A 16,523-nucleotide genomic window follows, 5' to 3' on the forward strand; every position below is an offset into this window, starting at 1 on the left:
GGTGTAGGAGATAAGATATGCTCCTTCAACACTTTCAGCGGACCCCTTGGGGTATGTCCAAACACAAGGTCAGCAGGGCTGAACCCTAAGGACTCTTGTATCGTTTCCCTAATAGCAAATAGGACAAAGGGCACCCCCTCATCCCAATCGGTACTGGTATCCATACAATACTTGCGTAGCATTGCCTTCAGCGTCTGATGCCAACGTTCGAGAGCCCCTTGACTCTCTGGATGATACGGACTTGAGACCTGATGGGAAATACACAATGTCTTTAACACATTTGAAAACAGCTTTGACATGAAGTTGGATCCCTGATCAGTTTGGATTACTTTAGGGAGTCCAAACGTAGAGAAGAACTTCACTAGTGCCTTCACCACAGTCTTAGCCGTAATAGTACGGAGAGGAATAGCCTCTGGGTATCGAGTAGCACTGCACATTATTGTTAGTAGGAACTGGTTACCTGACCTGGTTTTCGGCAATGGACCTACACAATCAACTATCACTCTTTCAAACGGTTCCCCCACCACAGGAATCGGGCAGAGCGGTGCTCGAGGAACTGTTTGATTCGCTTTCCCAGTGAGTTGACATACGTGACATGTTTTACAAAATTGGACCACATCAGACTTCAAACCTGGCCAGAAAAAATGACGAAGGACCCGGTTATAAGTCTTTGTGATCCCCAAATGTCCAGACCACGCCTGGTCATGGGCGAGTGACAGCACCTGCTGTCGGAACGGTGTAGGAACAACCACTTGACACACTTCACTCCAGTCATTAACGGTGTCATGAGCTGCCCATTTACGCATCAAAACTCCTGCTTCCATAAAGTAGGCGGTCTCCCTAGTTTTAGCTTCCTCAATGGAAATTACCGAAGCAAAACACTTACGAAGACTGGTGTCTCCTTTTTGACATTCAATCACCTTCTCAGGGGTGACAGACAAAAGAATGTCATGTAATTGGGGCGCGATTTCGCAGTCCCCTGCCTTAGTTTTTACTCCTGTAAAAACTGTCGGACTTGCAGAAGGAATACTCGATGCATTGTCTTCTACTTCAACATTCTCAAAAATGGAACTAGCCAAATCCACCACGTCACCAAGCTTGCGAGATTGTGCCCTCGTTAACACACAAGCAGGAAAAACATGGGGAAATGCTTGAACCAATTTCTCATCTGTAGTTCTGATTTCTGGGTTGTCTACTACCTCTAACACAGGAGTAACGTTACCACCAACAATATCATTCCCTAGTAGCAATGTGACTCCTTTTACTGGCAGTGTAGACACTACACCAACACGGAAACGTCCTGATACCAAGTCTGACACTAAGTGGACCCAGTATAATGGTACAGGTACTGTTTTTGTCTCTATGCCCTGTAATATAACATGTGAGCCACAATATGTTTCAGGAGACCAGGGTAAAGCATCAGTAATGATTATTGACTGTGCCGCCCCAGTGTCTCGTAAGATTTTAATGGGCTTTTGATCAGCTTGTTCTCCAGTTAAGGAAACACAACCGGTAGAGATAAACGGAGCATAAACAGGATCCGGTTTCTCAACTGCTGAATCAAGAACTCGGACCAACGGACGAGCCAAAGACTTGACTAAACCCAACCTTTTTCTTTTTGGGGACGGTGACTGGGACTGTTTCGGTTTATTTTTCAAAACTGGGCAGTCGGCAATCACGTGACCCTTTTGGTGACAGTAAAAACATTCACGGATTTCATGAAAAGGCTTGTCAGAGGAAAAGCGACCTGAATGAGGCACTGATGACGTAATCAGTCTACCTTCAAAACGAGGCGCACCAAAGACAGTCTTGTGTGTCAAAGCATACTCATCTGCCAACACTGCTGCCTGGGCCAATGTCACCACTTTCTGTTCATTTAAATGAACTACAATTCTATCTGGGAGGTTGCTTTTAAAATCCTCCAACAGCATCAACTCCCGAATATCAGAAAAGGTGTTAGCTTTGCTGGCTGAACACCATCGATTAAACAGAGACTCTTTGTCCCTAGCAAACTCAACAAAAGTACAGTGAGAGGGTTTCTTGTGGTTCCTGAAGCGCTGTCTATAAGCTTCAGGCACCAACTCATAAGCCCGCAACACGGTAGTTTTAACTGTTTCGTAGTGTAAACTGTCTTTCAGGGAGAGAGCAGCTACTACTTCCTGGGCTTTCCCAGACAATTTACATTGTAACAGGAGCGGCCAAACCTCGAGTGGCCAATGTAGCGCAGCGGCCACACGCTCAAACGCAGAGAAATAGGAATCAACTTCCGACTCTCGGAATGGAGGGACTAAAGCTATATTTTTACTCACATCGAAGTGGGCTTGATGATGAGCAGCTTTTGGAGTCGCACTGGAGCCAGCATCTAGCTCCAGTTGTCGGATCCTCACCTCCTTGTCGGCTTCCATTTTCCTAATTTCAAGATCAAAATGCATCTGTCTCTCCTTATCTTGTTGCTCCATTTTTAACCGGGCCAGCCTCACCTTCAGCCTAGCGGTCCCGTCTGAACGACCTGAAGCAGAAGATAAAGGATCGAATCGAGGCAATGCAAAGGGGGTACGAGCAACCCCTTCCTTCGCCCTGTCCTCCGACTTGGCATCGGAAAGTCTACCCGTCTCCTCTCCTTGCAATGAGATAATTCTTTCTCTTACTAATCCCTCCCTGACTAGCACCAAAAGCTCAGCCTTTAGGACTTTCTCAGGGATAACAAATCCATAATGGTCAGCTATAAGGTCTACTTTCCGAAACCTCAACAAACAATCAATAGAGGGCGCTTCAATGAACTTGGAGATGGCTGAGGCAGCCATCTTGTACACAACAATCTACTGAACACACAAACTAAACAAGTCATCCAAACTCACAACCTACCATCACACCTCAATCACTAACCACAGAGAGCTCAGTGCAGCAGGGTCCGGTGGGTTTAATGGAATCCCGGATGAGCCCCCATTATGTTATGCACTTTTCTAAAAAGAGGGAACGCAACTCCCTGCTGCAACTCAACTCTCCGTGAAGCGAAAGAGGTATGGACCGTAGGTGCGAGAAAGGACGACAAAGGCAGAATTTACCGTTACTAGGATTTATTTCCTACACGGTAATATGGGGAAAAGGGTCTGGACAGAACCAAAGGAAAGAAAGTAAATATCAAAGCTCCCCCTCTCCTATCTAACCTGCCTACCCACTTAACTTACCTAACTTAGCACCACCTGGTGCCCTAACCAAAATACAGGGGGTGGTCCGCCCAGGTCTTACCTAGTGTGCCTAGACATTGAATATACTACGGGTATATGTATGCCCTCGGGCCTCTTGCCTAAGCACTCCCTAAGTGCCTTCCCCTTCCCCCCTGGGAACAAATGAAACAGAATAATTATTAACAATTTCACAAACACTTTACAATAAAACTGAGTAAACTAACTCAGGCCTCTAAAGAAGCTTTGACAAAGCAACAAACACAGAACTCTTTCTAATGATTTCTCCAAAACATTCAATCTCCCTCTAATCTTTTCTCCAAAATATTCAATCTCCCTCTAACCTCCAATCATTTCTCTTTCTCTCCTGAACAGAACACTGGCTTTATATATTCAGGTGGCAATGGTGATTAGAGTCAGCTGCTTCTTGACGAGGGGGCGGGGTCAGCTCCAATCATCAATTAGCCTGGGGTCGACCAATCAGCTGGTTGGGGAGGCTTCCAGGAAGCCATCTCCTGAAACACACACACTCAAATACAACACAGAAACTGGGGAATGTAACAACTCCATCTACCTGAAGGGTCAGTCTACGTGCACTGCCCACTCCACTTACTTCCTCAGGTATTACATCTGCACATATTTTATGCGCCACCCTAGATCATGATTCAGTTCTATTACATTACACATGAGTCATTGGACAAAGGCGTCTTCGCTTGCGGTATGGTTTCGGAAGCATAAGGACCTTATCTTTCATGTCAGCGAGAAATAGTTTTCAAAAAACAAAAGGTTAAATTGATACACACCTTGATTGGGTAAGGGTTCCCAAGCGGCCATATTTCCATGTTACAGTGCTTGTTTACGGAAGACAGAGTGGACTACCTGTGCTAATTAGTTAGCTGCGTCTACGAATACCTGTGTGTAAATGGAAGACAGACACCACAAACATGTTGTCACTGACAAATACTGATAGGCACTCTGATTTGAAGATCCATACACAAAACATTCCACTCATATCTTCTTGAGGCCCAATGCAAGGTTCTGCTCCGCAGCCCACTTCTTGTGACCCTCACTAATGGCACTTCACCCAACACATCCATGACATTAATCGAGACTTCAAAAGGTTCTCCTAGGTTACATTGGTCCAAAACCCTCACTCCGACTAAAAACGAGTTCGAGTTTGCTATTTTACACCACAACTTTACTTCTCTTGTTTCCTTTCTTTTTTGCCACTGTAACCCACTCATTATCACTCTTCGGGTTCTCATCTTCACCCGACTCGCCAGCAGCTTCAAACAATACATCCATTTCCACCATCTTCTAAAAACCTTCCTTGGACATCACCTGCTGCATGGTGGGATAGAGGAACATCCTCTTCAGGAGATCAATGACCATAACATAAATGACAGAGTACAGGTTTTGAAATAAATACTTCAACTATAAATTCATCAGAACTGTGCCGGGTGGAGATTATAACAGTACATGACCATTAAGGCCAGATTGATCTCCAAGATGTTTATACGTTCATAAATGACCAGCAGGGTCAAATAATAATCACAGTGGTTGTAGAGGGTGCAACAGGTCAGTACATCAGGAGTAAATGTCACTTGGCTTTTCATAGCCGGGCATTCAGGGTTGAAATAGCAGGTGCGGTAGAGAGAGAGTGTTGAAAAAAGCAGGTCTGGGACAACATATACCCTATGCACCGACACACTCATTCTCTCCCACCATCCTACACATATTCATCATCCCTCACTCTTCCCTCACCCTGCCATTCATATACACAAACGCACACACACATGCACAACCATAGAACAGTTATTGACATAGATGCTATATTTAGCCCTTTGTCTTTTCACTGTCCATTGGCATTGGCTACTTCTATCGTTATTTCATAGAGAAGATCAGTTATTTGAGTAAAGTTGAGTATAGATTGTATTGGGTGGAGGGGAAACGGCTATTGTCTCAATTTATGATAAGCTGGTCTCAGGCATCACTGAGCCTAGTGCGCTCATCGTTATTTCCTACTTTGACCTCTTCTCAAAGCAGGGGGCTCTCCTCTTTCAACTGGGAAGGTTTCTGGGGAGGTTTCTTGTAGCTTGATTAGGGCTTCATCGGCGCTTGTGAATTCCATCCTTTTCGTTCCCTTCCATACCCACAGCATTGCCAGGAAGCAGAGTTGAGATTTGATTCCTTTTCCCTCCAGTGACTGTCTGATTGGAATGTAATGCTTTATTTTTTTCTCAGCCTAGCAGATAGGTCCTGGACGAATTGAATGGACTGGCTGTGGATTTTGAACTCCTTTCCCCCCTGTGCCTTCAGAATGTTGACGTCAACATAGGCCAGCATCCCTGTGGAACATTTCGACACCTTGTAGAGTCCATGCCCCAACTAATTTAGGCTGTTCTGAGGGCAAAAGGTGGTGCGACTCAATATTAGGAAGGTGTTCCTAATGTTTTGTACACTCATTGTATCGTATAACCTGAATAGTGTTGAACTGCCCATAGAACTGTTATGAAGGACCAGGCAGTAGTGATATGAAATAGCATTAATTTGCCTCCTCTGAGAATAATGTGAGGAGAAAGTGATATCATTGTTGATAACAATTGGGTTAATCTCACTGAGAGTTTCCAACCTTACTGAAATAGTCCTGAGTCCTCACATTAAACAGAAGCAATACCATCATCCATGCATTCAGACTTTTACTTCTGGTGAATGATATCATTTAATCGTATCATAAAAACAAATGTGGTCATGCAGCTATTTCTACAGAACAACACTATAAACACATATTAGTGGGACAGAGCTGAATCAGTAGAAAAGAGATGCGGTTTGGATGAGAATATTGGGAATCAATCTAGAGTTGCTTTGTCCAGTAACACTCAGAGCAGACTGGAGGACAAAAAGGGATTGATTCCACCAGTCAGCAGGGTATCAAAGAGGAGAGACCCTTTACCACTGAAAAAATACAACCTTTTCTCTCTTTCTCTTGCTCTCTCTGGCCCCTAAGGAACTCAGTCCGGCTTTAAATTTACTCTTGAAAGTTGTAATAGTAGAATGCACAAGGTGCAATTTAAAAATTGAGTAGTGCATCATCAGTTCCTATTGTCATGTTAGTCATTACATACCTTAGATAGCTATTTATAACTGTCAAGATCAACTAGCTAATTTCAGCTAAAAACCCCCCGAATATTTTGTTTATTTAGCCCACACATACACCTGTCCCTCTATGCTCACCTCGCTCCCCAGGGAAATTCTGTACTTGTCTGCTGTCTGACCAACCGTCCACTCCGTTTGTCTCGTCACCTGTTCATTGCCAACGCTGTGCCTGTGATGAGGATGAATGAGGACGACAGACAGAGCCTGCCATCATCAGCAAACAGAGAGAGAGAGAGAGAGAGAGACAGGGGGAGAGAGGTAAACACAGGGCCTGAAAACTGCAGGAGCAAGAGGGGGAAGGGGTAGGTTGCTGAAGATGGGGTTATTGTAGGTTGCTGTATTTTACCTTTGAGTCAAATAAAATGTAAATGATCAATCGAGAAATTAAGGAAAGGGAATTTCCACTTATTTTAAATAGAAATTAGGCAGATCATGGCAAAAAAATGTATTATGTAGCTAATCCAGTTGCATTATCAAAAAAAAAAGTATGAATGTATGTACTTGTAAGTCGCTCTGGATAAGAGCGTCTGCTAAATGACTTAAATGTAAATGTAAATGTAATGATATGGTAGATCATCTGTACCAGCACTGTAGCTAAATGAAGCTATAAATGAGAAGAACATTTGAAGTGCTCTTATTCACTGTGGTCTGTTAGGGTTTGGCCGGGGTAGGCCGTCATTGTAAATAAGAATGTGTTCTTATCTGACTTGCCAAGTTAAATAAAGGTTACATAAAAAATAAAGACATGTAAACATAGGTTATCCCAACAAACACACACAGTGCAGCAAGATTTTAATGCGTCCCTCTCAGTATTGCCAGGTCAGTCAGCTCAGTGACATCATCCTGTCAGTGTGCCTATACAGCTGCCACAGCTGTTGTACCTTACTGGGCTCCAAAAATACACACACACATACACTGGGCTCAGCAGCCAGCAAATGAGGAATATGTAATGTGAGCAGGATGTGATTGAATCAACCTGCTGTCTCTTGACTCCCAGCCGTTGACTCACATCCCTTAACTGAAAACAATTCCAGGGAGTCCCGGCTGTTTTGCATCTCATGGTGATTGAATCAGATCCTTAATCTCATCCACTCTAATATTAAACAACAGGCCATTTACAAGCACTCCCTTTGGCTACGCTATCAGTAATATGAGACGTGGAAAGATTTTTGGGAGGATTTGTAGTGGCACAACAACTAGAGCTGACCTAAAAATTTGCGGTGAGATAAAGTGTTACTCTTCAACTCTTTGACTGTGGACTGAAAATTGTTTTTGGATTGAAAACATACATGCTGGCCTGCATTCTCTCTCTCTTTCTCTCTGTCTCCCCCTCCCTCTCGGCAGTGGTGTAAAGTACTTAAGTAAAAATACTTTAAAGTACTACTTAAGTAGCTTTTTGGGGTATCTGTACTTTAATATTTACATTTTGGACAACTTTTACTTTTACTTCGCTACATTCTTAAAGAAAATAATGTACCTTTTACTCCGTACATTTTCACCCAAAAGTACAGGAAAATGGTCAAATTCATGCACATATCAAGAAAACATCCCTTGTCATCCCTACTGCCTCTGATCTGATGGGCTCACTAAACATACATGCTTTGTTTGTAAATGATGTCTGAGTGTTGGAGTGTGCCCCTGGCAATTCCTAAAGAAAAAAGATAAAATGGTGCCGTCTGGTTTGCTTAATATAAAACATTTTAAATGAGTAATACTTTTATTTTAAGTATATTTTAGCAATTACATTTACTTTTGATACTTAAGTATATTTAAAACCAAATACTTTTAGACTTTTGCTCAAGTAGTATTTTACTGTGTGACTTTCACTTTTACTTGAGTCATTTTCTATTAAGTTATCTTTATTTTTACTCAAGTATGACAATTGGGTACTTTTTCCACCACTGTCTCTCCCTCTCTCTAAAGACTAGAGCAAATCCTGGCCCCCTGAGAGCCTCAGTAGTGACATATGCTCCCAGTAAGCAGACAGACAGGCTGAGCCTCTAAAAGCTGACTAACAGGAAGGAATGGAGCTAATTATATAGGCCTACAACTGTACATGCTGAAATATAGGTATATTTGTGTATTATCTAGCCTGTTTTTGCCAGGGTGCAGGGGTTTGCCAACTGCACAAGCATTTTGAATCCCCACACAATGCCCTTAGATAATGTCCTCATATACTGTCTCTATATACAGCAATGTTTTCATACACCTCTGAGAGGAAACCTGTATTTGACTGGGTAATCTAAAGAGGAAGTTAGGAGTGACCCAGCAACACAATGTAGGCCTCCAGCTACAGTATACAGATGTACACGGGCAGTCACAAATCCAGACACATTAATTTCATCCTCCCTCCCAATTCAGAGTTTGTTTATTTGCTGGCATTGGCACTGCCTAACATTGCTAACATTGGTTCAGTAATCTCCCTGAGTGAGACCCAAATACTTGTGTTCCCACATAAAGGCAAAAGTTTTGGCTCAGTGAGCTAATAACTAGTTGGTCACAGTCACCCTTAGCTCTGGACCTTGCACAAACTCTAACATTGCTAAATAATGCTAAGCTATGCCTGGAATCCACAGAGCTGAACTTAATCTGCTGCTTGGAGGGAAGAGGGCTGGTATTGTTGTTCGGTTAACAGAGGTGTGTGTGTGTGTGTGTGTGTGTGTGTGTGTGTGTGTGTGTGTGTGTGTGTGTGTGTGTGTGTGTGTGTGTGTGTGTGTGTGTGTATTCAGCTAATGGATGGAGGTCTTGTGGTTTACTATCATGGGTCTCATTACCACACTGAGCTCCAGGTCAGAGCCATAGAACCCATGACTCCGGCACGTGGTGACCCGCTAGTAGAGGAGAGGTTTTCCCTTAGGCTCAGATCTAGGATCAGTTTACCCTTGCTAAATACCCGCTTTAAATCCACAAAACTGAAATAGATAAGTGTTTACAGGTAATTTAAACACAAACACGTACATAAACACTGAAGCTTGGATGCCTACCACTGTGACACAGATACAGTGCATTCGGAAAGTATTCAGACCCCTTGACTTTTTCCACATTTTGTTACGTTACAGCTTTATTCTAAAATGTATTAAATAATATTTTCCTTCATCAATCTACACACAATACCCCGTAATGACAAAGCGGAAACAGGTTTTTAGAAATGTTTTCAAATTTATTAAAAATAAAAAATAAATACCTTATTTACATAAGTATTCAGACCCTTTGCTATGAGATTCGAAATTGAGCTCAAGTACATCCTGTTTCCATTGGTCATCCTTGAGATGTTTCTACAACTTGATTGGAGTCTACCTGTGGTAAATTCAATTGATTGGACATGATTTGAAAAGGCACACACACACCTGTCTAAATAAGGTCCCACAGTTGTGAGAGCAAAAACCAAGCCATGAGGTCGAAGGAATTGTCCGTAGAGCTCCAATACAGGATTGTGTTGAGACACAGACCTGGGGAAGGTTACCAACAAATTTCTGCAGCATTGCAGGTCCACAAGAACACAGTGGACTCCATCATTCTTAAATTGAGGTAGTTTGGAACCACCAAGACTCTTCCTAGAGCTGGCCGCCTGGCCAAACTAAGCAATCGGGGGAGAAGGGCCTTGGTCATGGAGGTGACCAAGAACCCAATGGAATCTCTGACAGAGCTCCAATGTACCACTGTGGAGATGGGAGAACTTTACAGAAGGACAACCATCTCTGCAGCACTCCAGCAATCAGGCTTTATACTAGAGTGGCCAGGTGGAAGTCACTCTTCAGTAAAAGGCACATGACAGCCCGCTTTTATTTGTCAAAAGGCACCTAAAGGACTCTCAAACCATGAGAAACAAGATTATCTGGTCTGATGAAACCAAGATTGAACTCTTTGGCCTGAATGCCAAGCATTACGTCTGTAGGAAACCTGACACCATCCCTACGGTTATGCATGGTGGTGGCAGCATTATGCTGTGGAGAGGTTTTTCAGCTGATGGGACTGGGAGACTAGTCAGGATTGAGGGAAAGATGAATGGGGCAAAGTACAGAGAGATCCTTGATGAAAACGTGCTCCAGAGCGCTCAGGACATCAGACTGGGGCAAAGGTTCACCTTCCAACGTGATAATACACGGCCCCATGTCGCAAGGATCTGTACACAATTCCTGAAAGCTTAAAATGTCCCAGTTCTTCCATGGCCTGCATACTCACCAGACGTCACCCATTGAGCATGTTTGGGATGCTCTGGATTGACGTGTACGACAGTGTGTTCCGGTTCCCGCCAATATCCAGCAACTTTGCACAGTCATTGAAGAGGAGTGGGACAATATTCCACAGTCCACAATCAACACCAAGATCAGCTGTATGCGAAGGAGATGTGTCGCGCTGCACACTAGATACTGACTGGTTTTCTGATCCACGCCCTTATCTTTTTTTTAAAGGTATCTGTGACCAACAGATGCATGTCTGTATTCCCAGTCATGTGACAGCCATAAATTAGGGCCTAATGAATTTATTTCAATTTACAGATTTCTTTATATGAACTGTATCTCAGTAACATCTTTGAAATTGCTATATGTTGCGTTTATATTTTTGTTCAGGGTACATACTGTACCTACCTCAATTACCTTGTTCCCCTGCTCATCGACTCGGTACTGGTACCCTGTGTATATATTGTGTATCTATTATTACTTTTATTATTGCGTGGTTGACTTTTCTATTATTTATCTATTTACTTTCTCTGCATTGTTGGGAAGGGCCCGTCAGTAAGCTTTTCAATGTTAGTCTACACCTGTTGTTTATGAAGCATGTGACAAATAAAATTTGATTTGATTTGTGTAGGCCACCAAATGGATTAGGACTGGAGGAGAGGAGGGAATGAGGAATATCACACAGGCGTGTGTGACAGGAAGAGCCGCTCAGCTGAGCATGGAATATCACATGACTGTGACTTATACTTAAAGCTCTGGCTTTCCTGTGAGTCAGAGCACGTGACCTTACCAATATGACTGGTAGAGCAAGGAAGGGAGGGAAGGCAGGGACAGAGAAGAAGGGGGTGTGCTAAAAAGATAAAAGAACTTGGGATTTTAGTGGGCTTTGGTTATGTCATTGACGCTTAGAGGGAGGGCCTTAAGAATTTAGTCAGGGATGTTGTTGGTGGGTAGGCTGTGTGTGTGTGTGTGTGTGTGTGTGTGTGTGTGTGTGTGTGTGTGTGTGTGTGTGTGTGTGTGTGTGTGTGTGTGTGTGTGTGTGTGTGTGTGTGTGTGTGTGTGTGTGTGTGTGTGTATGGCACTCCTGGCCCCACATAAATCACTGATTTCCCACTCATGGCACAGTGTCTGTTTTATATATAAACACGGGTATTATACATTTAGGTGTAGTTTTCCTCAGTGGTACTGTTCTAATGGGTTGTTACTGAAACAAAAACACACTAATACACTGGAATCAGTAAATATTGGTGTACTGTTCCTTACAGACTATGCCATCAGTGATCTCATGTCAATGAGAAAGAATGTAATGTAATCATGGATATGACCTGCCATGCCATGCTACTTAATGCGTAGTACTACTTACTGTATATGTAGGAGGGGTTTACTTGTTTTTTGGGGAACGGATTTAGGGACGTCACCCGAGCAGCCAGCGCCCCTTCCACGCGCGAATCCGACAGGCGTGAATATGGCGTAGCTGTCAGACGCGCTAGAAAGGCAATTATTTACTGATATAAAGATGTTTTCGTCGTAGTAAATACTAGATGTTATTATATTTACCAAGTCAGTTAGTAGTGTGATACTCTTTATTTCAACTAGCTGCTAGTGTTTTGAGTATTTCAAGCTGGATGGAAGGTTTGCCGCTAGAAGAAAACATAAAGGGGCGGGTCATTCCTTGCTAGTTCCTACCTGACTAGCCAGTCTGCTATCGTTATAGCTTATCTAACGTTACAGGCTAGTGACACAAACAGTTCTCCAGGTGAAGAGTCAATTTGGACAAACACTAGCTAATAATAATAATTTTAGGACATAGCTAAGACATTTTATAGTTAACGTCGTTAGATCTGGCTAGTAACGTTAGATGTGTAACAGTTATTTCTTAACGCTATTATTGCGCTCTGTAATTATTTTAAACTTTCTGTAGCTAACGTTAGTTGTTTGTTTTCATTTAGCTCGACTGTCAGCTAACGTTCGCTTAGCTAGACAACACCAACAATGTCGGATAACCAGAGCTGGAATTCCTCGGGTTCCGATGAAGATTTGGATACCGCGGAATCGGGAGTAGGACAGCCTGTTGTTGGAATCGCCGAGTACAGTGGAATCCTCAGCAAGGTAACGTTAACTGATCTGACGTCAAACCTGACTTTAGTTAATTAGCTAGCTAACGTTAGCTAACTTTAACTACCGTAGCTAGCTAGCTCTGGGTGGTTGAGATGGGTAGCTAGAGACAGCTAGCTAACCATATGCAGGGCTCTACAGTGCGACCATTTTACTCGCATATGCGCCTACCTATTTTACTGTGCGACCCGTATTGTTTAGGTGCGGCTAGAAGAATATAAAGATTAACTGTATTACCTTTGTGCTCCTAAATGTTTTGTGTGCGCCTACATTTTCCCAATGTATGTGCTCCAAGTAAAAAAGGGTAGCGTAGAGCCCCGATCTGGCTAAACACCGCAATTACGCTATGTATATTATTAGCCAATAACATAGCCTATAAGCCTATTGTAGTGTTATGGACTAATTAAACGATAGTGTTGGTTGACAAAGTGTCAGTACTACTGTTGTGAACAAGAACCAAAGCGCGCGAGCTGTTTTGTTTGTAAAAAAAATTACATTTCAAACTAGCTAGCCAAACAAAGGTAACCAAACCAGGCACACAAACTGTCTAGCTGACAGCTGGCCCATCTTAACTTGACCGTGGCTTCTGGTTTGGGGTTTCTGAAAGCCTTTAACAAAACGGTAGCTCGCTAACGTTAGGCATTAGCAAAGAGAAATTTATCTAGGTAAGCATCTAATTGAAAGCTGTGTGGGTTGCCATTCTAAAGTCTGTCTGACCATAGAAATAGAATGATCATTCTAACTTATGTGGCCTGAATGGCCAACCCAAACAGGTTGAGATATTGCACAGCATAATCATGCTAAACTCACCTGCGTTATCATAGTAAGCCCTGTACATCTGATAAATTAGTTTTAGATGGATGAATGGGTTTTTTCTTTACGTAGTTAACTGTTTCATACAGCCTTGTGAGTGCTTGCTTGCCACAGATTATTACATCAGATGAATGCCACAGTAGAATATTGCATCAAAACAGTAGTCAACAAACGGATATGAATTTAGAAGTGAAGTTAATCATATGATTCTACCTTCCTAGTGTTTCATCAACTAACCATTGTGTGATTGAATTTGGTTATTGACATCCAATCTAAGTGTCTCATTTAGCCTTTTCAGACTGCAGTGGCCAACTTGTGCCAAAAATGTGTCGTTACATAGGGCAAAAAGGTATACCGTGCGCATCCTCATTATAGCATGACCACATTGTGAATTCCTCCCTCCCTCATAGCTAAGTAACTTTTTAATTTGCATTCCCTTACCTCTCCTTCAGTGGACCAACTACATCCACGGCTGGCAGGATCGCTGGGTGGTTCTGAAGAACAACACTCTGAGCTACTACAAGTCTCAGGATGAGAGAGAGTTTGGCTGCAGAGGGTCCCTATGTCTCAGCAAGGCTGTCATCACTGTGAGTTGACTGAACAATACTATAGAGTAGACTACTATACTGTGTTACTGTACTACTTTATAGATGCTTACAGGGCCAATCAGCAGTTTAAATATTAGCGAAGCATCCTCCCCGCCACTGTTTCGGCAAAAAGCTGAGTGATGGGGCTGGAGAAATGTAACCACTCTAAAGTTCATAGACAGAGCTATGGATGCAGGTACTGACCATCCATGATATCAACATTATAGTTTAAACCATGTTTTGAGGCTTTAGTGTTAATTTACATTTACTTTGTTTACATTGGAGTAAAATAAGCTTATATTTTGGGTTCTGATGATTCTTCAAGAATCAATGGGTACATATCATTAATTTCATTAAGTCCAAAAATTGATGTAGCAATTGCTGATTGATCCTTTTAAGTCTGTGTCCAAAATGTAATGATGAGAGAGGGTTCCTGTGTGTTAGAAAGGCTGTCCTCTCTGTGTGTAGACACCCAACTTCAAACCTACAACACAGTGTCTTGTCTTGGTGCCCTGCCAATATCAAGGTCCATCACATACTTCTGAGCTCTTATTGATTTCTGACTCCAGTTGAGAACCAGTTGAATGAATGGATATGTGAATGATCTGGAAGTTGTATTTTATGGACAGTGTAACAAGCTAGAGAGGGATCAACTATTGACATGGATATCCATTTAATATTAACTCAGAGGTGCATTGGATCAAAAATGTGCCCTCCTTATAAGCAAATGAGAGTTGAGTGCATAATACTGTTGTTTTCATTTAAAAACAACAACACAGAACTCCTGATTTAGACTTATTGCTGGAGGGTAAGTAGCTCCTCAGGTGACTGCTGGTTTTACCACAACACTCTTATCTAGGGATCAACTTAGGCTCTACTCAGCCCTACTCAGATCCTTTCACAATGCATCTATCCATCAGTCTCTCCAGGATTCTGCGATGGCAATTTTGTTTGCAAAATCAACAATTCCCTGCATGTTATGTGAGGGCTTGCAAATTTGACCATTCACTGTACTATTTTTGCATAAAAATGTCAAATCGTTGAAATGTTATCGCATAAAACTGACCCATTGCCGCAGTACAAAAAGAGGGGCTGCAATTTCAACCCATCACCGCACAAATAATATGGTTCAATAAAGCGACACGTCAACAAACATTTTCCATTGTCAGTGCATTTTTGTGACAAATTGGACAAAATCATCACGCATAATCCTGGAGAGGCTGATCCTTCCTTCCTTGAAGTAACCACTGATCTAACAGTATGAGATCAAGGCTAGGTGACAGCTATCATAGATTTGACCAGTCCAGTTATGTCATTCACTGACAATAAGGAGGATAATGACATGAATGACAAAGGTTGGGTTCTCATGGTAACTGATTAATTAACTGCTATATACAGTGCTTTCGGAAAACATTCAGACCCCTTGACATTTTTCCATATTTTTGCTAATTTATAAAAAAAAGAAGGATCAAATTTACATAAGTATTCAGACCCTTTACTCAGTACTTTGTTGAAGCACCTTTGGCAGCGGCTACAGCCTCGAGTCTTCATGGGTATGACGCTACAAGCTTGGCATACCTGTATTTGAGGAGTTTCTCCCATTCTTCTCTGCAGATCCTCTCAAACTCTGTCAGGTTGGATGGGGAGCGTTGCTGCACAGATATTTTCAGGTCTCTCCAGAGATGTTAGAGCAGGTTCAAGTCCGGGCTCTGGCTGAGCCGCTCAAGGACATTCAGATACTTGCCCTGAAGCCACTCCTGCATTGTCTTGACTTTGTGCACTCCTGCGTTGTCTTGGCTTTGTGCACTCCTGCGTTGTCTTGGCTTTGAGACTTGTGCATGAAGCTGCTCCCCAATTCACCACAAGGGCAGTGAGCTGTAAGCGAGAGTATGCAAGCAACTGGTAAGCAAGCATGCAACTTACCTCTACCATGGCACTACTGCACTAGACTCGTCACATGCACCCTGCGGTTGCCCGCCGATATACACACACAGACACACACAGACAGCGGGATGAATGAGTGACCTGTTCCCAGGCTGGTCAGAATTGTCAACCTATTCAGTCTGTATTTATTCAGCTTCATCCATTCTCTACCACTGTAAATATTAACTTCCACTGTAATGTTGGCCATGTTCCAGACCTGGGGAGTGTACTTTCCATAACTGAAGATTCCATGGCTTTGATCATAAACAATCAACAAAAACAACCATAGGATTATTAAATGCGCCCTGGCTCAGACACAATCTGATTAGAATGTCAAATGAGACACACACACACACACACACACACACCAGCCAGGCAGTGGAGAATGGTTTGCAGTCAGGAGTCATGAGGAAGGACAATTGGGTTCCAAGTTCTTGTGACTGGATTGAATACTATCTAGTGCTCTTCAAATGAACAGATTGCCTTTAGTCTGGAATGAAGACACCCCCCCACACTTTCTCTTACTTATTCAATTTTTTCACTCAGTCTCCCTCCCTCTCTCT

The 16,523-nt window shown here is 42.7% G+C and overlaps 1 protein-coding gene across 2 annotated transcripts in view; it reads left to right on the forward strand.

Moving 5' to 3' along the window:
* The first annotated feature begins 11,975 nt into the window (after positions 1-11,975).
* LOC120026348 (ceramide transfer protein-like) overlaps positions 11,976-16,523 on the forward strand; it is a 71,086-nt gene continuing 66,538 nt past the window's right edge. The window contains exons 1-3 of one of the 2 annotated variants that reach the window (XM_038971189.1): positions 11,976-12,278; positions 12,472-12,631; positions 13,903-14,037. In XM_038971189.1, coding sequence (XP_038827117.1) covers positions 12,515-12,631; positions 13,903-14,037 — 252 coding nt within the window. In that variant the 5' untranslated portion in view covers positions 11,976-12,278; positions 12,472-12,514. Of the gene's footprint in view, positions 12,632-13,902; positions 14,038-16,523 lie in introns of both variants that reach the window. The other variant, XM_038971190.1, reaches the window with a different exon arrangement.

This window comes from Salvelinus namaycush, chromosome 31, assembly GCF_016432855.1.
Source record: "Salvelinus namaycush isolate Seneca chromosome 31, SaNama_1.0, whole genome shotgun sequence".
NCBI lineage: Eukaryota > Metazoa > Chordata > Actinopteri > Salmoniformes > Salmonidae > Salvelinus > Salvelinus namaycush.